General features: G+C 32.6%; 1 protein-coding gene and 1 pseudogene across 2 annotated transcripts; both read left to right on the plus strand.

Annotated features, from left to right (window-relative positions):
* Positions 1 to 3,643: 3,643 nt before the first annotated feature.
* On the plus strand, positions 3,644 to 8,214 carry LOC120085117 (basic helix-loop-helix (bHLH) DNA-binding superfamily protein). Of its 2 annotated transcripts, none has more exons than XM_090317321.1 (7): positions 3,644 to 4,122; positions 4,477 to 5,176; positions 5,749 to 5,883; positions 6,036 to 6,101; positions 6,974 to 7,039; positions 7,141 to 7,200; positions 7,845 to 8,214. In XM_090317321.1, exons 1-7 carry the CDS (start codon positions 3,926 to 3,928, stop codon positions 8,001 to 8,003), a joined length of 1,383 nt encoding a protein of 460 aa, XP_090173447.1. In that variant the 5' UTR covers positions 3,644 to 3,925; the 3' UTR covers positions 8,004 to 8,214. The 2 variants fall into 2 exon arrangements, with proteins under 2 accessions (XP_090173447.1, XP_090173448.1); XM_090317322.1 differs by having other exon boundaries at positions 6,974 to 7,033.
* A 1,860-nt stretch (positions 8,215 to 10,074) lies between these two features.
* The window catches only part of LOC150034008 (zinc finger BED domain-containing protein RICESLEEPER 2-like), a 38,541-nt pseudogene continuing 25,008 nt past the window's right edge, over positions 10,075 to 23,607 (plus strand).

Raw genomic sequence — 23,607 nt, forward strand, 5'->3', positions numbered from 1 at the left:
TCATGAACATTTTTGAATTAACAAGTTCTAATTCTCAAACACTAAAATCTAAAACTAATTTAATTGAATGTTCTTGACATACAATTCAATATATGAACTGCAAAATTCAAGAAGCGCTCTTAGCTAAACTTAAAAGAAACATAATTGATTCATCTAATCTGTTAAAACAACATAATAACAAGATTTTAAATAGTCTTCTAATGAACCTACTAATACCATAGTATATATCATAGAAACATGACAAAAATACACTTACTAAATATGTCATAAAAAAGATAAAATTAGAAAATAATAAAATCACACACACTATATGTCAAATTTAAAAGAAAAATAAAAGTATTAATTATAATAAGTTTGTTGATATTAGTTAGTTTGGAAGTTTAAAGGTCTAGTTTTGTTATTATTAGTAAAAGGAACAAAAAGAAGAAATCACCCACCCTAGTTTTATTTTTATTATTTTTAAATAAGAAGTTGTTGTTATTATTATTATTATTATTATTATTATTATTATTATTTAGTTTTCTTGTACTAAGTAACATCTTGTCGACATTCTTATATGCTTTACTATAAATTATAAAAATAAAATAAAGATAAAAACAAAAAGCAATCTAATACACTTGTATAAATATGCCTTAATTTCATAAAATATCTACAATCTTAACTCAAATTGGTGCTTGATCATAATTTTCCTAAGGAGGATCACGTTGCTTCATTTGATTGCTAGATATGTGATGAATTTATATGAAAAATATTTTCACATAGTTCTACATTTGAATTGGATTTTAATTAAGTATATTTAATGATTATTAAAAATAATTATTCATTTATTTTTATTTTCTTTTTGACTACGATTTTCCCTCGAAAGAAGTGAAGGATGGACGTTGGTGGGGAGGTAGAAGTTACCATTGTAAAGCTCTCACCTTTTGGCGATAAGTTTAAATCAGAAAATTCTAAGAAATAGAAATGCGTTAGTCAAATTTGCTTTGAAAAGTTGCTGTGTCATCCAACCTACACAAACAAACTATTATTAATCAAATTAATTCTTTCTTTTTCTTATTATCCCCCCCAAAAAAGGTATATTAATTAGATACCCCACTCATCGGGAGCAAACGTGGCATAAAGGTAAATTTCTCCCTTGATTATTATTATTATTATTATTTTTATCATTATTCTCTTTTTCGTTTTAGTTTTGATTTTCAATGGGAAGAGAGAGACAGAAAAGAAGGAAGAATAAGATATATGGGACCTAACCTAAATAAAATAAAGTAGATCATGTCCATGGACATATGTAATATATATATTTTTAAAAAATGTTAAAACTCCACTCCTAAGCTAATTTAGAATTAATATGCCAGCTCCTTGAATCACACAATAAATATAGTTCAACTGGTATAAATATATGTTGACGCCTGATAATCAAAATGTTTGTGATTCTGAATTCCTCGGGTCCTCATTATTATAAAACAATATCTAATTTGAGTAATAAATATCATCTGACACTTTTAAATTATTTCAATTAATGATATTGGTGCTTGGATCTCGTCCGCGTTTGTTATCAGTGTGAGCTCCTCGCAGGCTTGAACTTTGACCCGATTTTTCTGATCTTGTATCACATTTCAAACTAACTTATGTAAGAAACATGAGTACATGAAGTGTAGTTCTGCTAAGTACATGATAAGTAAGACCAGAACTCTCTTTTTTAGGTTATTTTTCCTCTTTGGGATAGTAGAATGAAGCTATTTATAATATCATTCTTCTTGTATTGTCGTAGGCGCTAGTTCTAAGACATTGATTTTTCTCTTTTGGATGCATGGGATACACTTGGAGCTCTTGGACCCATTTGTGGGCTTTGAATTTTGTCTTGGACAACCTTCAACAAATAGAATTAGAGGTTTATTTATTTATTTATTTATTTATTACAAAGGCATTAGATTAAGGCCACACTTACCAAATCATAATGAAAATTGGTGTAATCGTAATGGAATTCTATTGATGGATTAATTATAACGAGCATGAATCGAAAATACCTAAAATTATGAATTTTGTCACATTTACTGTTACCGTTACTTGTAATGGTCAACCAATAGTAACGGTAACAATACGACGTAATTTTTCGACACAATTGGATTGGGCATGTTCCGATTGTCAATCAATTTGCATTTTTTTATTACATATTTGGTAGTAGATCTCATGTGTCAATACAAATATAGGATACAAGTAAACAGTACTAAAGATAATCAAATAGGGCCAACTTTCTATATTACCGTTGATTTATTATGTTTTCACTGGGGTAGATATGGCCTAAATATATAGGGTGGAAAAATCGAACTTCTAATCTCGAAATTAATAGTAGAAATATTAGTTAATTTAGCTATGCTGATTTGACATTAGAGATTTAATTTAATCGCTAAAATTAAAAGTGAAAGAATATAAGGTTTTATGACCATGCTTATTGTTGAAATGTAGGTTTCTATTTTTATTTTTAATTAGTCCGACAAATATTGATATTTATTTCGGCCTTCAAGGCTAGACTTTGACGTGGCTTGAGGGATTGCTGAGAGAGAACTACTTTTAATGCATGCTACTAACAATGATGGCCATGGGACACTCTTACAGAACATCGGCCCTTGTGGATAATAAAATTATGTCCACATAATTCTCAATCTTCAACTTCAAAGGTCCACAATTTTATCATTAGAAAGCCAAATTTTTTTTTAAAAGTTTATGTATATGATCTCCTCTAGTCTTTTTTTTTCCTTCCCTCCCTCTCCTAGTTTTTTTAACTGCACTTTTATTTATTATTATTATTTTTTAAATTTTTACTCAAAACAATAAAAAAAGTTGAAAAAAAAAAATGATATATGAATAGCATATATTATAAGAGATAAAAAAAAAGGAGAGTAAAAGGTGTGGTATAACGTAAAGGTTTTGGTACTTGAAATCAAGCCGTTTGTCATCTGTGTATACAAGAGTCATCAATCTGATCTTCCAGTTTGCAATTAGGATCAAAGCTTTAGAGAAAGCGTATGTATACCTTCGAAGTAATCTCTCCTATTGTTTCTACATACTCTTTTAATTGCTCTAACATTAACGTTAACGGTATTGTGAATTATTAGAAAAATGATCAAAAAGTGAATCATTTTAATCTTTGAATAGACAGAAAGATATGACACAATTAGTCCTCTAATACAATTATTATATGAAGACGATATTATAATTATTATTATAGAAAATGGTAATAGCAAGCGAAGGATGGAAAAAAGGGGAAAATAAATTATATATATAGATGAGATTAAAGCATATGGTTGGTATGATTTCAGTTGACAAAGTTGTTTTAATTTTGGAAAGCCTTGGGATTGAAGGCAGCTGGGTTTTTGTTAATCAGATTCATAGAGGAAGTAATCATCTTCCTGTAATTGCAGATAATTCGAAAAAGCCCTAAATACAAAAGAAAAAGAATAAATAATTAAAGTTAGTCAGAAGGGTATGGGGATGAATAACCCCACGCTCTCTCTTTCTTTCTTTTCAAGGCTACTTTAGTGAGGGGTGCAAACTTAAACAGAGTAAAGAAAATAAAAAATTTTAAAATAATGATAATAATAATTATTATTATTATATATATTAAATTAAAAAAAAAAATAGAGGGATCAAAAGTGAGGGTAAAAGCAAAATATGATGTGCTGGTTTGTGTTACCTTATCTGGGCTTTGTTTCAATGAAGAGATTCTTAACACTTAGAACAAAGCTACTTGGGGGCCTTCCTTAATTCACCTCCTACTTGTTTTTTGTTTTGATTATATTGCCCATATCATCTTCTACTCTTCTTGGGATTTTCAAGCTCCCTTTTTCTTTTCTTTTTCTTTTCCCTTTTTTTTTTTGGTTTATATATATATATATATTAGTATCCAATTTCAGTTGTTGTGTATATGGAGTCTACAGCTAATCTCCATCACCACCAGCATCAGCTTCAAGACCAGCTTCTTCCTTCTTCTTCTTCTTCTTCTTCTTCTTCTTCTTCTTCTTCTTCTTCTTCTTCTTCTTCTTCTTCTTCTTCTTCTTTGTCTATTATTCCTTCTTGTTTTGGCCTTGGAAGCAGCCATGCTTGGACTTCTAATATCTCTATGTAAGTTCACTTTTTTTTTTCTCTCTCTTTTTCATGTCAATATAAGCATTATATTTTGGGGGCTTTTCAGATTTATGTTTTGACTTAGTTTTTGATAAATGTTCTTGAATTCTTTAGATATTTTGTTCTTTTTCAATTAAAAGAAGAAAAAAGAAAGAAAGAAAGAAAGAAAGAAAGGGAGGGGGATGGGGGAATAAAGTTTAAGTGCTACTGATTGATTTATTATATGCTTTTAAACCAACAATAATTGAGACATTTCGAACTTCCATAAGACCCCATTTAATTGCTATAATTATGGAGCCTGATTAGGGTTTGCAATTTTTAACTTTATTTTTGGGTGTTGTGTCGTGACAGGAATAATACTAGTTGCATCTACAACCCAAGAATATTCAATGGAGTAACTAATTCTTCACATTCAATTAGATCAGATTGTGGGCAGAAAAATACAAACAGTTCTTCAATAATGCTTCAAGATTTGGGTAATTATGAATGGAATGGTGATGTAAATACAGGGAATTTTTTCACTCAATCTCTCCATGAAGACCCACAAGCTGAAAAAATCAAAGAAGAAATCTCCTCAGCCAAACCTGACGATCAATCTTTCCCCAAATTCACAGAAATCTTGAACAACAGCCCTTCTTCATGTACAAATGTTCAAGCTTATTTCCATCATTTTCCTTCTACAAAGATCAATATTAACAACAACAATGATTCGGATCTGAATGATCTCACTCACAAGCTCTTGATCAAAACCCTCATTTCATCCGGCTGTCAAATCAACGGTGCTGATCCTATCATCTCAAGATCAAATAATATTAGACCCCATTTCTCTCACATATACCCTAGTATTAATGTCTCTAATTGGAACCTCTCATCTCCGGCACCACCGCCGCCTTCATTCTCGAATTCCTTAGACTTGAACTTACAAACTCCCGCCGATATGTTGGCCGGAAATTTCAGCCAGGATAATTTCGGTATTTTTAAAGAAACACTCTCCGATTTCCACGATCAGATTCAACCTCCGTCGGCAAACCTCCCATGCATTCCAAGTAAAGTAAGTATTTATTATTATTATTAATTTAAATGGAAATTAATTTTGTTGAAAGGTCTTGAATTTGATATCTTGCATTTTGAACGACTAAGTACGAAATCTTACTTTATATCTGTGACTTTAGGATTCAGAGAAGTGCGCTAGATAAATTCTCTAAACCCTAGAGACATATTCATTTTGTATTATGTAACATTCTCTCTAATAAAATTATACACTCTCTATCTTGTAGATGTAGTTAATACACTATAGTGAATCATATAAATTTGTGTGTCGATTCTCTTACTATTTTACGTCTTCTACGTTTTGTATTGGTTGAATTCGTAACAAATTTAAATGGGGAAATTAAATTAGAGCATGCAGTAGTAGTAAGTAGTAAGAGAGCGGGGGAGGGGTGTCTTTTTGCAGGAAGGAAGGTACTTTCAGCTTTATACAATTGTAATTGTAAATGCATCTGCTTTCCCAGTCAACTACTTTCCCTTTCTTTTTCTCTTTTACTTTCTTTTCTTTTTCAATTTTCTTTTCTGATTCCTCTTTTTTTTCTTTTTTTCTTTTTTCTTTTTTTTGGATTCTTAAAGATGACAACATTCAGCAGTGGTGAAGTAACTGAACCAAAACGACCTTGTAACTCCATGGAGCCCAGAATGAATCAACAATCTCCTCCTCTCAAGAAATCGCGATTGGACACACGCGCTCCTTGCCCACCATTTAAGGTTTCCCGACATCTTTTTTTTTTTTTTTTTTTTTTTTTTTTCATTTTATATATATATATATTTAATGATATTAATAATAATAATAAAAGTATTGATGAAAAGTGAATATATATATATATATATTTTTGCATGGGTTTTCTTTTAATTGCCAGGTTAGGAAAGAGAAATTGGGTGATAGAATTGCAGCCCTCCAACAATTGGTGGCACCCTTTGGCAAGGTATATTATTTAAAATAATATATGGTACATAAGTTCCACTATGTTTATATTAACACTTTTTTAAATAAGATTTAATGGTTAAGGACTCAGCCCTCTTGCAATGGAATTTGAAACAAAACAGGAGATTCAATCAAAATAGAGTTCTACATATATTCATCATATATGTTTAATAATAGATTCAAAAGTTATAATTTAAACAATTATATCTAATGTATTTGATACTAACCATAAAATTAGTTGTAGTTACCTATTAAATATTAAATCTACACTATTCTTAATTTTGTTGGATTTTTTGTATAATTATAATTTAGAATACATTACATATCACCTATTTTAATATTGAGTTTATAATATGACCTACTATATTTCTAAACATTTTTTTAATCTTTATTTAATATAATTATGTATTTTAAAATTGTGAAATTGAAAATATGGATACACTAAAATGTAAATATGTTTTTTCCTCCAAAAATTATACTTTCTAATCACACAAACTAAAATCATTTTTTAGAAATGAAATTCAAATTATCTATCAATCATATATGTGTTAAACTCGACAAATCTAATAACATAAAAGAAAATTTATCCTAAACTTACTATAAATTGTTGACTTAAAATTTTGAATTGATTGATGATTTGACACGGTATGATTAAGTCTATGTTGAAGCTATTTCTACAATTAATATTCAATTGTCTACAAATTAGGAATGATTTGACTCGCAGGGATTTGTGAATGACCAATCCTAGATGCTTTATAGAGTTTGTAGGTAGCTGTTTATAGGATTGGACACTGTTTTGTTTGTTTGTTGTGTCGTCGTCGTTGTTATAAAAACATAGGTTTTATAATGACGTGTAATGCTCTGATGTTGCAGACAGACACAGCATCTGTGTTAATGGAGGCCATCGGATACATAAAATTCCTTCAAAATCAGGTTGAGGTACTTCTTTTTTCCCTTCATATATTTCCCTTTTAATTCATTAATTAATTAATTATCCTCGTGTTGTTTCAAATAAACTAATTATTCCTTTAAATTTGCAGACATTGAGCGTTCCATACATGAAACCCGCTTGCAACAAAACCACTAAGCCCACACATCGGGTAAAAATAAATAATTAATATTAAGATGATTTTTAAATACTGAAAAATGAATCTAAATATTTATAGATATGGTAGAATTTTACTGTCTAGACTTCTATCACAGATATTTATAGATATTTTACTATTATTTGTAAATATTTTCAACAATTTTATATTTATAATAATTTTCCATAATATTAATAATTTATATTTTATTATTATTATTTTTTTTAAAAATTTGGTTGACTTAAAATTTCGTAAAAATTATATTGTAGTCTTCAAATTTTAGTTTGTATGATTTAGTCTCATATTTTAAATTTATGTCAACTTAGTTTTTATTTTTAATAGAATTTTTTACGCATATAGATTGATAAATTGATAGAAATTCTTTTTTTTTTTTAAAAATGATAATGACTAAGTTGTTACATAATACCGTTGACATTTAATTTTGAAGAAATTTTTTATAATAAGAATTAAATTGATACAAGTTTTAAAGTTAAAGATTAAATAGTTATTTATTCAAGTTTAAAAACATAAATTATTAGAAATTTAAGGAGAGTACAAGGACTAAATTATTATCGTGACCGAAAATTTTTGAGATCTTAACCCTAAATTTTTCTTCTCTCCGAATTTAAATTTGTGTATTATTAATTATATTTTGATAGAGTTCGGTGGAGGACGGAAATGAAGGGGCGCAAAATCGAGATCTCAGAAGTAGAGGGCTGTGTTTGGTTCCATTGGGGTGCTTGTCTTACGTGACCGGCGACGGCGGCGGTGGCGGCGGAATTTGGCCGCCATCGGGGTTTAATGGAGGAACTTCTTAATTAATATAATTAAATATATTTATTGGGAAAAAGTTTAAGAAAGCTTCTCTAATTAAAGACTAGTAGGGTTGTATGAATTAATGGAGCAAATTTGGTCAGTCTGTTTAAACCAATGGATAGATGGCAGAAATGGACCAAGTTTGATCCATTAACATTAATCAGCTCATGTATTTGTTAATTATCCGTTGGATACAGCTTCACATTATTCTTATTTTCTGATCTGTTTTGTTCCATAAGTAAATTTCCTTCCCTGGAAGGTATTTTTAATTTAATTGGATACAGATAAATTAGTAGTAAAAAATGTATGTATACTTTTTTCTCCTTCAAGTACAGCATCTCAATTCTACAGGTATACACATATTAATGCAAAATATATACTTAAATGTATTTCGGACTGTACCTATCTTTATGCATTTTACCAAATTGTTTAATCATAACTTGACATATGTCAAAATTTTCTTACTTCTTCTTTGAAATATTTTGATTTTTTTAAATGTGAGTTGATAGGAGTGGGATGCATAAAAATGAATGCATATTTTTTAATTTTTTTTTAATCAAGCTTCTTTGATAATAAGAGAGTACAAAATATAAGTTAGAGTAAAGCCTCTCAATCGAGGAAAACAGTAAAAATATCATAATTATAATATAGCTTGGATTTTGTGCACCAATTAGCTACCGAAGAGAGATATCCTCCCGTAGTATTAGCTTATTTTTGTTAGGAGATTTAAGTTTGAATTCTGTTAGAGATGAAAAAAAAAACGTTGCTAATGTTCTAGTTTTGTTGCACATAATCTATAGGGATGAAAAAACACTCATCGGATGGAATGTCGGTGAAGATTTTTAGGGATGAATTTTCAAAATCGTCACAAATTACGACGAAATTACTAGATAAGTCACAAGAAAGTAACGACGTTAACATTTTCGTTACATGCTAAATTATCGCAAATTGCGACGAATTTTTTTTAAAAAGTCACTTTTACCCAAGTAGTAACTTTGCAATGATTTGTTGTTTCGTCACAATGGTTGATGCAATGATTTTTGTTTTCGTTGCAATATTTTAATTTTGTTTCAAAAGAAAATTTGATGCATTTAAGACCTTTTTAAGTTTTGTTCTTGAATGAAACAAATAAAATTATATAGTAAATATTGTATACACATGCTAATATCTGGTATTGATAGTAAAGATTGTATACACATGAAACAAATAAGCTTGAAAGTTTCCATGAATATATAAATATGTTAAATTTTTTTTAAAAAAGTTATCAACCTAAAACCAAAGGACATATACTAGTTGGTTTGTGTACACAATATTTAACCACCCGAAAAAGTATGGGATGACAATGATAATTCATTTGTTATAGCCACCAACAAAGATCGATTTAACCCTACACGTATGGACATAATTGTCGCACATCAATATTAGAAGTAAATATTCAAACCATAAGTAACATAATACTATCAAAAACGTTGTTAAACTTTAAATATAGTTAAAATCGATACAACAAATATTAATCACCTCTCTCGATATCAAATCATATGTTACATAATTATCACGAAATTAACCGGTCACAATAATCCAAGTCTCAAACCCAATCATTATAAAACTCACTACATCGTCAATTCAACCACACACAATCAAAAGTAAATACTCAAACACTATTCATTCTACTTCTATCCCACTCTTCACAACAAATTTAAATATTCCTTGCAACTCTTATTCATAGATACAAAAACTTGTCACACATACTCGAAAGTAAATTTGCTTGGACCTAAATTTCAAAACCCACAACCCACATCAACAAATTATTTAAATACTCTTCTCAACCTCATGATAACTTGCGATTCTATTTATAGAGTCATAATTCTTAAATCGAATCAAAGATGACACAATGAACAAAATAATTACAAAAACTTGCAATTTTATTTTCATCCAAATTTAAATACTTCTTCCAACCTATAATAACAGAGCGGCTATCAACAATATTGTAGAAAATAACAAGGTATTTAAGTGGGTTTTATTGGGTTTTTGAAAAAATTAAAGGCCCAATGACATTATCATAATTATTGAACAATGGCAAACTTGTAATTATCCCTTTCTTCTCCAAACTTAGGGGATTTTTGTGTTAACTCTTTTAGCAGGAGAGAAAGGCAGCCGCAAGGGAGAAACAAAATCGGAAAACAGCAGCCTGAGAAGAAAAAACTGAAGCAATCGCCTGAGGTTTTTTGCCGAAGCCGAAATCGTACCCCTTGGTTGGCTTGTAGACGAAAGCAGCTGCTTGTAGCTCAGTTCCGTCCGGCGAGTTTGTCAGAGAGATAGGTGGTCTCGGTTCCGGCGAGACTGAAGGCAGTAACCGCGACGTGAGCGTGGGTGACGGGTTGGAGATCGTATCGATCTGGGCAGTCCGGTTCCGAGCAAGTGGTCGGATAGTTTCGGTTCAACATGGGTTTGCTATAGATCTGGTTTTGGTGGTTTCCGGTCAGAGGCAGGTAGCACACAGTTTTGGGCTGTTTTGCAGTGGGTTGTTCTCAGTTTTCAGATGCGACATTGTGTGTGGATCTCTCAGTATCAGTGGATATTTAAATTACAGATTCGTGATTTCGTTGATTATCTGTAATTTGTAAAATTCCTTTATTGCTTATTAATAAATTAATTCAAGCTGGTTCTCAAAGTGGATGTAGACCAAAGTGGTCGAACCACTATATATCTTGGTATTCTTTACTGCTTTCGATTTATTTCTGCTGATTGTTTGCATTCTGTTTGGCCATCTAAGTTAGGTTCAAAAACTCTCACAAGTGGTATCAGAGCTCCAGTTGATCCAAGGAGGGTGTGTGGTAGTGTGTGTTGACATATTATTTGTTTAGGATTTTTTGTTGGAATTAATTTGATAGATGTCTTCGATGTCTACACGGTTCGAAGTTGTTAAATTCGATGGGAAAGGTGATTTCGGGCTATGGAGGAAAAAGATTAGGGCTATTCTGGTACAACAAAAGGTAGCCAAAATCTTAGACGAAGATAACCTTCCACCAACAATTATAGAAGCTGAAAAAAGGGATATGGATGAGATGGCCTATTCGACGATAATTCTGTATCTGTCAGATTGAGTGCTTAGGCTAGTAGATGAGGCCACTACTATAGCGGAGTTGTGGAAGAAATTGGAAAGTCTTTATTTGACTAAGTCCTTTCCAAATAAATTATATCTAAAGGAGAAATTCTTTGGATATAAGATGGACTCAAGTAAAGGCTTAGAAAAGGACCTAGATGAATTCCAGAAGATTATAGTTGATTTCAATAACATCGGTGAGAAGATGTCGAATGAAAATCAAGCAGTTATTCTTCTGAATTCTTTGCCAGAATCGTATCGAGAAGTTAAGACAGCTATTAAATATGGATGGAATTCATTGTCCATAGATATAGTGTTGGATGCCTTGAGAACGAGAAATCTCGAGATTAAAAAGGAACGCAAGGATGAAGAGTTACTCATGGCCAGAGGCAGAAATGAGAAAAAGAACGGAAAAGGAAAAAAGTCGAGATCCAAGTCGAAATCAAAGGGAAAAAGCGAAAAGTGTTTCCTATGTCATAAAGAAGGACACTTTAGAAAGAATTGCCCTTTGAATAAGAGCAAGGAAGCCTCAAGTAGCAAGTATGCAGGGGATTCTAGTGCAGCAAATATTACTGATGGGTATGATTCAACAAAGGTTTTGATGATGTTCAGCAGGGACATTCAGAATGCTTGGATCATGGATTCAGGGTGCACGTTTTACATGACTCGTAATCGAGATTTCTTGATTGACTTTCAAGAAAATGATGGGGATCAATTCTACTTGGTGATAATGGTGCTTGTGATATAAAGTGAATTGGGTCAGTTCGAATTGCAACACATGATGGTATGATCATAATTCTTACAAATGTAAGGTAATTTTTAGAACTCAAACGAAATCTAATTTCTCTGGACGAATTAGATAGACCAGGTTATTCTTATAAATCTGAGAATGGAGTTCTGAAGGTTATCAAGGGCTCTTTGGTTTAGCTGAGGGGGATTTTGAGGAATGGTCTTTATGTGTTGGAGGGTACTGCAGTTTCAGGTAGTGCTACTGTTGCATCTGGGAAAGAAACAGATAAATCTATGTTATGGCATAACAGACTAGTGCATGTCAGTGAAAGAGGTCTTCAAGCTCTTTCAGAACAAGGTTTGCTTAGAGGAATTAAAGACATTGAACTCCTATTTTGTGAACATTGCATAATGGGAAAGTCTACTAGAGTGAAGTTTGGGAAATGAAAGCATTCTACCAAAGGAATTTTGGATTATATTCATTTAGATTTATGGGGTCCTACACAGGTACCTTCTATGGGAGGTTTGAGATACTTTATGTCGATCATTGATGACTTTTCAAGAAAGGTGTGGATTTATCCACTGAAACAGAAGGATGAAGCTTTTAGGAAATTTCTTGAATGGAAAAAGCAGGTTGAGAACCAGACAGGCCGGAAGGTAAAGTATTTGAGGACAGACAATGGTTTGGAATTTGTGAATCACAAATTTGATAAACTTTGTAAATCTGAGGGAATTACGAGGCATTATTACGTACACTCCACAACAAAATGGTTTAGCTGAGAGGTTCAACAGAACAATTATGGAGCGTACAAGATGTCTCTTAACAAATGCTTCATTACCTTTGAAATTTTTGGGGGAAGTTGCCCAAACAGCCTGTTATCTTATTAATAGGAGTCCGTCTTCCGCTTTAGGCCTAAAAACTCCTAAGGAGATATGGACAGAAAAAGCTCCAAGCTTGGATCATCTCAGAGTGTTTGGATGTTCAGCTTATGCTCATGTCAAGGAAGGGAAGCTGAATAAGAGGGCACTGAAATGTATGTTTATTGGCTATCCTCAAGGTGTTAAAGGATATAAGCTTTGGTGCTTGGAAGAGGGCAGAAATAAATGCATTATCAGCAGAGATGTGACCTTTAATGAAACAGAGATGCCATTTCGTGTCAAAGAGCAGCAGAAACAGCAGACAGTTGATCAAGTTGAGGCAGAGATTAGAATTGATTCTAAAGCACAACCATCAGTTAGTTCAGGTGATTCCCGTGATCAGTCATCTAGTTCTGATGGTAGACATCCTCAACTATAGAGGACTTTGATTGATGAGGGATCTTTTGGTGAAGAAAGCTCAAGTAGCAGTGACCTACAGAACTATCAGCTTACACGTGACATGTCTCAGCGGGTGAGGCAAACTCCTACGAGGTATGGTTATGTTGATTTAGTTGCTTATGCTCTTACTTGTGCAACTGACAGTATTGAAGCAGAGCCTCTTACTTTTGAGGAGGCTATTGTATCTGTTTCGAAGGAACAGTGGAAGGATGCTATGGAAGTAGAATTGTTCTCATTACAGAAGAATCAGACATGGTCATTGGTTCCAAGGCCTCATAATCAGAAACTTATTCAGTCAAAGTGGATTTATAAAATCAAGCCAGGTACAAGAGGTGACAGCAAGCCTAGGTATAAGGCTAGACTGGTAGCCAAGGGCTACACTCAAAAGGAAGGAGTTTACTTTCATGAGATTTTCTCTCCGGTGGTGAGGCATTCGTCCATTTTATTAATTTTATCTATTGCCGTTCACTTTAATATGTTTGTTGAACAGATGGACGTCACCACAGCTTTCCTTCATGGTGAATTGGAGGAAGTGATCTACATGGCTCAACCTAAGGGCTATGAGGTGAAAGGAAAGGAAGACATGGTTTTTCGTCTTCACAGGTCCATCTATGGACTGAAGCAATCGCCCAGACAATGGTATATCAGGTTTGACACCTTTATTCTGAAGTAGGGGTTTCACAGGAGCTTATATGATACCTGTACTAGAAACTATCTCAGAAAGGTACATATACTTATATACTTCTGTATGTAGATGATATGATTCTGGTGTCTAAGGATTATTCTGAAATCTGTGATCTCAAGAAACAATTGAGTAATGAATTTGAGATGAAAGATTTAGGTGAACTGAAAAGGATCCTAGGCATGGATGTGAAAAGAGATAGGGAGAAAGGTTTATTAACCATTTCGTAGGAGAGTTATGTGCATAAACTGCTTGAGAAATATAATATGTCTTGTTGAAAGGCAATTTGGATACCCTTAGAATCTCATTTTAGGTTTTCTTCATCTCAGTGTCCTGTTACTGAATAAGAAAGGTTAGAGATGGCTAATATTCCCTATTATAATGCTGTTGGAAGTATTATGTATTTGATGATTTGTACTAGGCCTGACTTGGGATATGTTATGAGTATGATAAGTAGGTTTATGTCAAATCCTAGGAAGGAGCATTGGAATGCAGTTAAATGGGTGCTTCGATATTTGAAAGGTAATGCCAGTGTATCATTGTGTTTTAACAGGGATTGTGATAAATCATCACTGTTGGAAGGCTTCACAGATGCAAATTATGCTGTGGACCCTGACAAAAGAAGGTCTCTATCAGGTCACATTTTTCATTTGTTTGGTAATGTGGTCAGTTGGAAGGTTGCTCTACAGTCAGTTGTTGCCTTGTCTACTACTGAGTCAGAGTATATTTCAGTGGGTGAAGCTGTGAAAGAGGTAGTGTGGTTGAAAAGAATAGTTGGTGAGTTGTTGTCGCAGGAGTTCATTCCTATCGTCCGTTGTGATAGCCAGAGTGCTATTCATCTTGCAAATAATCCATCTCATCACAAACGGTCTAAGCATATCGATGTCAAATTTCATTTTATCAGAGAAGTTCTGGCTCAGAAAGATGTTGAACTGGTCAAGGTTCATACAGTTGAGAATTTTTCAGATATGTTAACCAAGGTTTCTCCAGCCCATAGGTTTAAATACCTATTCGATGAGCTGAATATTAAATCTAGATGATAAGAAGATTGGAGAATTAGCTTGGCACTAAAATATTATTGTTATGAGGGAGATTTGTAGAAAAATAACAAGGTATTTAAGTGGGTTTTATTGGATTTTTGGAAAAATTAAAAGCCCAATGGCATTATCGTAATTATTGAACAATGGCAAACTTGTAATTATCCCTTTCTTCTCCAAAATTAGGGATTTTCGTGTATCTCTTTTAGCAGGAGAGAAAGGCAGCCGCAAGGGAGAAACAAAACCGGAAAACAGCCGCCCGAGAAGAAAAAAACCGAAGCAGTCGCCTGAGGTTTTTTGCTGAAGCCGAAATCGTGCCCCTTGGTTGGCTTGTAGACGAAAGCAGCCATTTGTAGCTCAGTTCCATCCGACGAGTTTATCAGAGTGACAGGTGGTCTCGGTTGTGGCGAGATTGAAGGCAGTACCTGCGGCGTGAGCGTGGGTGACAGGTTGGAGATCGTATCGATCTGGGCAGTCCGGTTCTAAGCAAGTGGTCAGACAGTTCCGGTTCAGGTGGGTTTGCTGCAGATCTGGTTTTGGTGGTTTGCCGGTCAGAGGCGGGTAGCACACAGTTTTGGTTTGTTTTGCAGCGGGTTATTCTCAGTTTTCAGAGGTGACGTTGTGTGCAGATCTCTTGGTATCAGTGGATACTTAAATTACAGATTGGTGATTTCGTTGATTATCTGTAATTTGTAAAATTCCTTTATTGCTCATTAATAAATTAATTCAAGCTGGTTCTCAAAGTGGATGTAGACCAAACTGGTCGAACTACTATATATCTTGGTATTTTTTATTGCTTTTGATTTATTTCTGCTGATTGTTTGCGTTCTGTTTGGCCATCTAAGTTAGGTTCAGAAACTCTCACAAAGATAATCAGAAAGACTAGATTAATATATATATATATAGAGAGAGAGATAGAGAGAGAATATGAACATAAGTCTAAAGTTATAAAATTACCTTATTAAAAGATGATCTTGCTACAATAGTTTTTTTTTTCTAAAATCTCACTAATTTGACTAAACCTTCTTTCATGATTTAAACAAATAATAATATCAAAGTATTTTATCAACACAAAGCTTCAACTAAAAATTAAATGCAAGGATGCTAAAAAATCAAATGCAAAAATGCAAAGAGCTTAACCAAGAAGAAACTCAACTTCCGAACAAAATCTCTAAACAAAAGAAACAAAAAGTATGTGAATGAACTCCAACTATGAAAATAAGATCATCTACTTTTTAACTTTAAAAGTTGAATAACAAACTTCTTACCATGCAATAAGCTCCAAATAAAACTTTGTTCACATAAACATACTTCAATCAAAAATTGAACATACAATTATTTGCACTTTAATAACACAAATATTCTCAAAAATCAAAGTTTAAGCAATAATCTACGCTCAATCATCATAAATAGCATCCAAATCACAATTTATTTATTGCAAACAAAAAAAAAAATTGATTTCTATAATTGAATCATTTAATTATCCCAAATATTATATATAAAGATTTAATGTACTCCTTCATTTGGTATAAAATCAATAAAAGCCACAAATTATAAGAGCAATCCATAGAATATTCCAAATGTAACTAATTAGTTCCATTCTTTGCATACACATCTGAATCGTAGAAGCTATTTCATAGGTAAATGCGATAATTTACAAACACATAGTGGGAATCTTATGCTATTCGCATAGTTAGGCAGGAAATCCAAACGACACAAATTAAGTAGAAAATATAACTGAAAATAGGTTGAAATGCAAGAGAAAAATCTGTAGATTCACTTGTGAATTCCAAATGCTGAATCAGAAGCAATGTGAAGTAAAATTAAATGACGATTTTAATCAAGCAATTTTCTAGAGATCCATGGTAATATTTGCACAATGAAAATAATAAAAAATGGAAGAAATAGTTACTTAATCAACTGAAACTGAAAAAAAAAAGGTAAGATTCTTAGAAAACTCAAAAAAGAATTTCACCTTTAATCTTTGAATTGATTCGTTTGATTTCAAAAGTGTTTGGGGAAAGAGACGGTGAGATTACAGTTACAGTTAAGAGGATTTTTCTTTGAAGGCTGCTTCCCTCATTCACTTCTCCTTGAAACCAATGCCCCCCTCCCCTATTTCTCCCCCTATCTTCAAACGCTCTTCAGACCATCGACGACACTTGTCCTCCTCCTCTTCTATGAATGTTGGTGCTTCTCCCTTCTACAAATGACTGATGCTCACGAATGAAACTCTCCCTCCAAGCAGCTTGAAAAAATTATGTAAATGACAAAACCCTAGATTAGTAAAAGTGGGGGTGAAAAAAAAAGCCTTGTGACAAAGCTCAACTCGTCTCCAAGCTTTAAAACGCGCGCTCATTATCCCACCTATTTAATTGAGCTTGCAATGTTTGTGTCTTTTCGTCCCTATTTGTGACATTTGGTAACTTTGTCTTAGAAAAACGTGTGATGATTCGACATTTTGTGGCAAATAATTGGGACGAAATGAATGTTTCGTCGCAAGTGAATGTCACAAAAACTTAACTAGTCGTCGATATGTGACGTATGGTAGTTCCTTCGCAAACATTAGAGACGAAATTTGAATTTCATCGCTAAACTTGTGACGATCTAAACATCGTTTCGTTGCGAAAAACAATATTTCTTATATAAGTTGTTTACAAAGAAACTAAATACAACTAAGTGTTAGCACAATCCCAACAAAAAAACACATATAAATAATTTACTTAGTGGTTTCCTCGTTTAAATGTGTTTGTCCAATCCCTAGTAAAAAAAACAACAATATTCATTTTAGAACTCAAGTTAATACGTCATTGTCAACTATTGTAACAATATTCATATGTTATACCCTTTTAATGTGCGAAATCTTCCCAACTTGTTAAATGACATAAAGAAAGTATAATACCAAGAAAATATTGATGTCAATATTTTTCATCTACTAACAATCCGACAAAGTTTCATTGATGTCATATAGTCAAAATATAATACTTATAATACACCGTACAAAAAAGACATCCTTCATGCTCAAAAGAGAAGTTCTTTCTTAGACAGCAAAAAAATGTAATACGATATACTTCTTAGATGCCAAAAAAAAAAAAAAAAAATATTTCTCTCAAAATATAAATATAATAGATCAAGAGTAAACATATCACCAAAAAATACTCCCAATTCAAAACTTCTTTTTCTTGAACATACTCTTTCCACATAGCATTGCTCTCATATTTTTTAGAGACTAAGGGGAAAAATATATATAAGTCTCATCCATCATTTATGCCACACTAAAATATAATAATATATCTAACACTCAAAACACATAGACAAAAAATTCTCATGCTCAAGGAAAATGTCTTTACCTTAACAAGAGCCTTAAAACTTCGTTCGAACACTTTTAAACAATTTTTAAGTACAAACAAAGAGTTTAAGACACAATTAGAAATTTCAAACTACAATCAAATTTAATAAAAAGTCAAAAGATTATTAAATTCATAATAGTTCCCACGACATACATTCATAATCTTAAAATAAATCACATGAAAATATGCATAGATATGTAATTTAAATATTTTGGTTGGCAAGCTAAAACATTTTCAAATAAAACTTTTCAGCAGTACCACTTACCTTGAGAATAAGATGGTTAACAATTTATCTTCTTCCTTGGATTAGAATAATCTTAGATAAAATCCTTAATATAAATCATAGTCAAACTTAAGTACTCCGATCTTTAGGACTTAATTGCAAACATAAAACTCACCTCAAATTTATAATAATAATAATTACCAAATATTTGAAACTACCTCCAACCATCCAAATCAACAAATCCTAAGTTAAAAGTCAAAATATTAACAATTTGAACCCAACTTTCAGCACGACTAATAATTCATATGGGTTTAGAACTAAAATAAACAAAAGTAAGAGTGCACATCCACAAGCAAAATTCAAAATAATACATGACGATGACTCAAAACTTATTTCTTGAATCCACTCATTTCACAAAACATTCCGCTCAAAATATAAACATAATAGATCAAGAGTAGTATAATCACAAAATAGAAAAGTTAGAACATAACAAAGAGCATGATTTTGTAACTCAGAATATTATCAGAGTCCAACAATCTAGAAGTTATTGATAATATCAACAAGAACTAGACCATTCACAACATCTTTGACCAAAACCTATAAATAATTGTGTACACTTCAAAGAAAATCAAAGTCTCAAATTGTATTCAATGTTCCAACAAACTTTACATTCTAGAAAGTTCATAAGTGTCATTTTGACAATGAAAATCACATATAAAAATCCTAAATGTGCTTAAGTGACAATTTAACTCTCAAAACTACTTAAAAAGTATATAACCAAATAACTCTAAGTAATTTTATCCAAAATGTGATTTGCTTCGCATCTACCTCCCACCTTTTAATTCGATGTGATTCCACTCCAAACACTAAAATTTCAAGAGCCAGAACTCAAAATATAGCCCCTACTAACAATCCAAAAGATTTAATAAACTCAACAGCTTACTCAAAACTTGTCAAAATCGATCGCAAACCTGCTGGACAACACCTCAATTCCTTCTAAAACTGCATGTAATCCAACCTGCAAACATCCAGATCCAAAGATTTAAGCCAAAGAAACTTCTTGGGTATTTAAGATAGATCATGAAATCTACCGAAAATAACAAAATCCTTACCCAAATGAAAACTCCGACGAAACCCACTAGACGACGACGATAGAGGCTATTGAACGAACAACCAGAAATCGAATGAGGTCAGTCAATTGGGGGGGGGGGGGCTAAAGTCTAACGTGAAATTAACGGTGGACGCGCGACCAACCGGAGCCTACTGACACCTGGGCATGCAGAAGAACAACGATTGACGACATGCGAGGCTAGGTGGTTGACCATGTGAGCGATGGTAGAGTAGTGGGTGGCCTAAGCTAGTAGTGTGGGCTCGTGCAGATAGAGGTGAGAGACAAGAGAGAGAGAGAAAGATAGCAAATGAATGGGAATGCTTGATGACGGATTGTAGCGACATGATCTGCAACGACCAATGACGACGATGTCCCTGATCAAAGACTGGCGGCTCGCAGACGATAGTGGAGATTGGTAGCGCTAGGGTTCTCTAGTGCACGACTGAGAGAGACACTAATGGAAAGAGGGGTGGTTTTGCACGAGAGAGAGAGGGAGAGACTTGATCTTCTTTTCTTTTCCTTTCTTTTTCCAACTCCAATATATACATATGTATATATGTATGTATATATGTATATATATGTATGTGTATATATGTATGTATATATGTATATATGTATAGATATACATGTATTTATATACATATTTATATATGTGTATATGTATGTATGTACGTACGTATATATATATATATGTAAAGTAAAATGAAGCCCTAATATACATATATATACATTTCTTTCCCTTTTCCTTCTAAAAAATAAAATAAAAAAGTCAAAATTCAAAATCTCAATCAAAATTTTCATTTGCAATTTAATTTTTCCGCCAAAAGTGATTTTTTAATTTTATTTTTACAATTTAATGATTATGAAGAAGTGTCACTATTTAATGACTGTTAATTATAGACATTAATTATTAATACAAGAAAACTATCATAGTAATAAAAAAGATACGAAAATTTTCATCTTTTCTCGTCAAAATCGCACATTTTTCATTTTCCTACATTTAATGCCTCGATTTTACATTCATACATTTGTGACACAAAAACTATCATAATTGCAAAAAATATGACAAACTCCATTTTTTTCCTACCAAAAACGCATAAAATGAGCTTTTATGATTGTTTTTTTTTTTTCCCACTCTCTCCTCTATATGTGGGCTGTTCATGTGTCATGGATTATATATTTTGTTGTAGTGATTTCTTTAAGACTGGAGAAGTGATTCTCTAACTTAGAAGGAGTTTAAGTTCGTTATGTGAAGAGGTATTCACAACAAGGTGGAAAGATTATCATTGAGAAGAGTTCTCACTCTTGGAGGAGTCTAAGAGATAGTTGACTAATATTGAACTTAGGAGAAGTCGAAGTTTCTTTGAGATGAAGTCTTACGCTTAGTGGGAACCTAAGTGTTCTTCTAGTGAGTGAAGCTATTCGTGTGTCACTATTCTTATCATCTATTTACAAATAAGTACAATGTTGTAATTGTTTAAGTACTTCATATTAGTAAAAGTATCTTTCTATGGGCATACTGCCCCCTAGATTAACAAAAATTGTGTTTTGTTTATTTCAGCTTATTGCTTTATTTTTTGATTGTTCTAAAAATTGTAGTCACATCAGGTGAGACATCGCTATATAGTATGGTTGAAGATTTTTTTTTTAACCATGATTTCAAATTACTACAAAAAAATAGAAAAGATGTATCTATGAAATGCCAAAGTCATATAATATCACTAATTGAAATTTTGTGATAATTGTGCTATCAACTAACTACACACATTTTATAAATGATATCACTGATATAGTTTTTATCAATGATATCATTGATATAAAAAATACATGGATGTCACTTATAGACTAATATTTATCTAAGTTCCTCCTATAAGGCAGTGGTAAAGGTGGGATTACTTTAGTTTTTGCCCCAATCAATTTTTTTCCTAGGTTCGCTCATTGGGGCAGAACTCTAGAATCTAAAATGAGGGGTTACACTTACAAGAAAATGATAAGTGAGTTTAGCAATTTCTGGACTGAACAATGATGACTGATAGTTACAGTAACAAGGAGTTATTTTGTCTATTGGTTGAGATAGTCTCATTTCAGTGAAAGGGTACCTGATCACGGTATGGTGGCTTTTGTCCTGTCTCACTAAAGTATCATTGCAAAATAGATGTCACTTAGGGTGCATTAGATTATTTTGCTAAATTTGATTTTTTTTCCAAGTGGGTTAATGCAAAGAGTACTAATATAAATAATTTGCATGGTTTCAATAATTTATTAATCATGACTTCCACGACTTTAAATTTTCTCGCCACCCATAAACTTACGAGCGAAAAATATACAATGTGGAAAAGCACAATCAACACAATACTGATTATCGATGATCTGCATTTTTTTCTTTATGGAGGATTGTCCTTCTATTCCTGCTCCAAATGCTGCTCGAAACGTTCAAGAGGCATACGGGCGATGGACATAAGCAAACGAGAAGGCCTGGGCGTATATCTTGACAAGCCTTTTAGAAGTCTTGGCCAAGAAGCATGAACTCATGTTCAAGACTCGTGTGATCATGGAGTCCCTGAGGGGAATGTTCAGACAATAGTCCACAAAGCTTAGACACGATGCTTTTAAATTCATCTTAAATACCTATATGCAAGAAGGGGTATTTGTTAGAGAACATGTTCTCAACATGATGGTCTACTTCAATGCGAAGGAACTCTTATTCAAGAGAACCAGTGAGTGGAAGCAAGATCTTTCCAAGCCCATTGTGAAAGAATTAAAAGCATTCACAAACAAACAGAACAATTATGCATATTAGAACAAATTACAGCATGCTTTAGTAATTAAATACAAAAGCAACGAGAGACATACCTTTGAAGAACTCTTCTTCTATGAATCTCTCGCTCTCGTCAACAAGTGGACAACAACCTCTCTCTTTCGTTCTGATCGCCTACCCAATCGTCAAATAATCACGAATAGTCTTCTCCACGAATAAGCACTATTCGACACCACCACTCGACAACCTTGGCATTCTCGAAGTGAGAATCCAGGAGATGTGGGCTCTGTTGGATTTGGTGGAGGGATGGAGGAAGGCAACAATCGAATTATACGATCAAACAAGTGGGAGAATGTACTGTCTATCGCGTAGACTGTGTATCCTTGATCGTTTAGTCAATCTTGCTAAGTACACGATCATTTAGTAAAACACGCTGGATCATCTACATGATCATTTAGTAAATCTCGCTTAGCACGCGATCGTTTAGTAAATTGCTTTACACGATCGTTCAGTAAATCGCTTTACATGATCATTTAGTAAATCGCTTTACATGATCGTTTAGGCTTTCACTTGAAGGCTATTGTGTAGTCTCTCGTGAGGTAAACAATAAGTAAACAACTAATGAAGCGATGTCTTGACAAAATGAAAACTCTTTTCATTTTATCCTTCAGTTATGAAAACTGAACATAACCTCTCACTTTCACTATTAAAGGAGAAAATAACCAACCACAATTATCTCATAATTGTTCAATTATAAATAAATACAATAACTAACTTATCATATTATATTTATAACTTATAGTTTTAATATCACATGATATGTAATATTTAAACCATAGTTCTTTTCTCCTTTATTAAATATAAATTATATTTATATCAAAATCCTCTAATTAATGTATCTCATACATCATATCAATTATATCACATATAATCGAATGAGTTTAATTATATAATTATATCACATATAATCGAACGAGTTTAATTATATAATTATATTATATAATTAAACTCCCTCTTGTTAATTTGAACACTTCAAACTAACCCAAAAACTGATTCTTAACTTGAATCCATTGAGCTACCAAAGGACCTTATGGATCTGTAGTTTAAAGCTCCAACGATACGTGAATAGCTGACTAAATTCTTTAATCACGAAATCTACCCTCTGTTAACTGCCGGGCATTCCACTAAAAATCGACAGCTACACTCTTCTCAATACAGATATATTTATATGTCCATTGGATATAACCAATCAACAGTACGATAATCCTTCATAGATCGCTCGTAAGTACACCTGGG

The sequence above is a fragment of the Benincasa hispida genome, chromosome 9 (genome assembly GCF_027475165.1).
Source record: "Benincasa hispida cultivar pf3 chromosome 9, pf3_genome.v1.1, whole genome shotgun sequence".
Classification (NCBI taxonomy): Eukaryota; Viridiplantae; Streptophyta; class Magnoliopsida; order Cucurbitales; family Cucurbitaceae; genus Benincasa; species Benincasa hispida.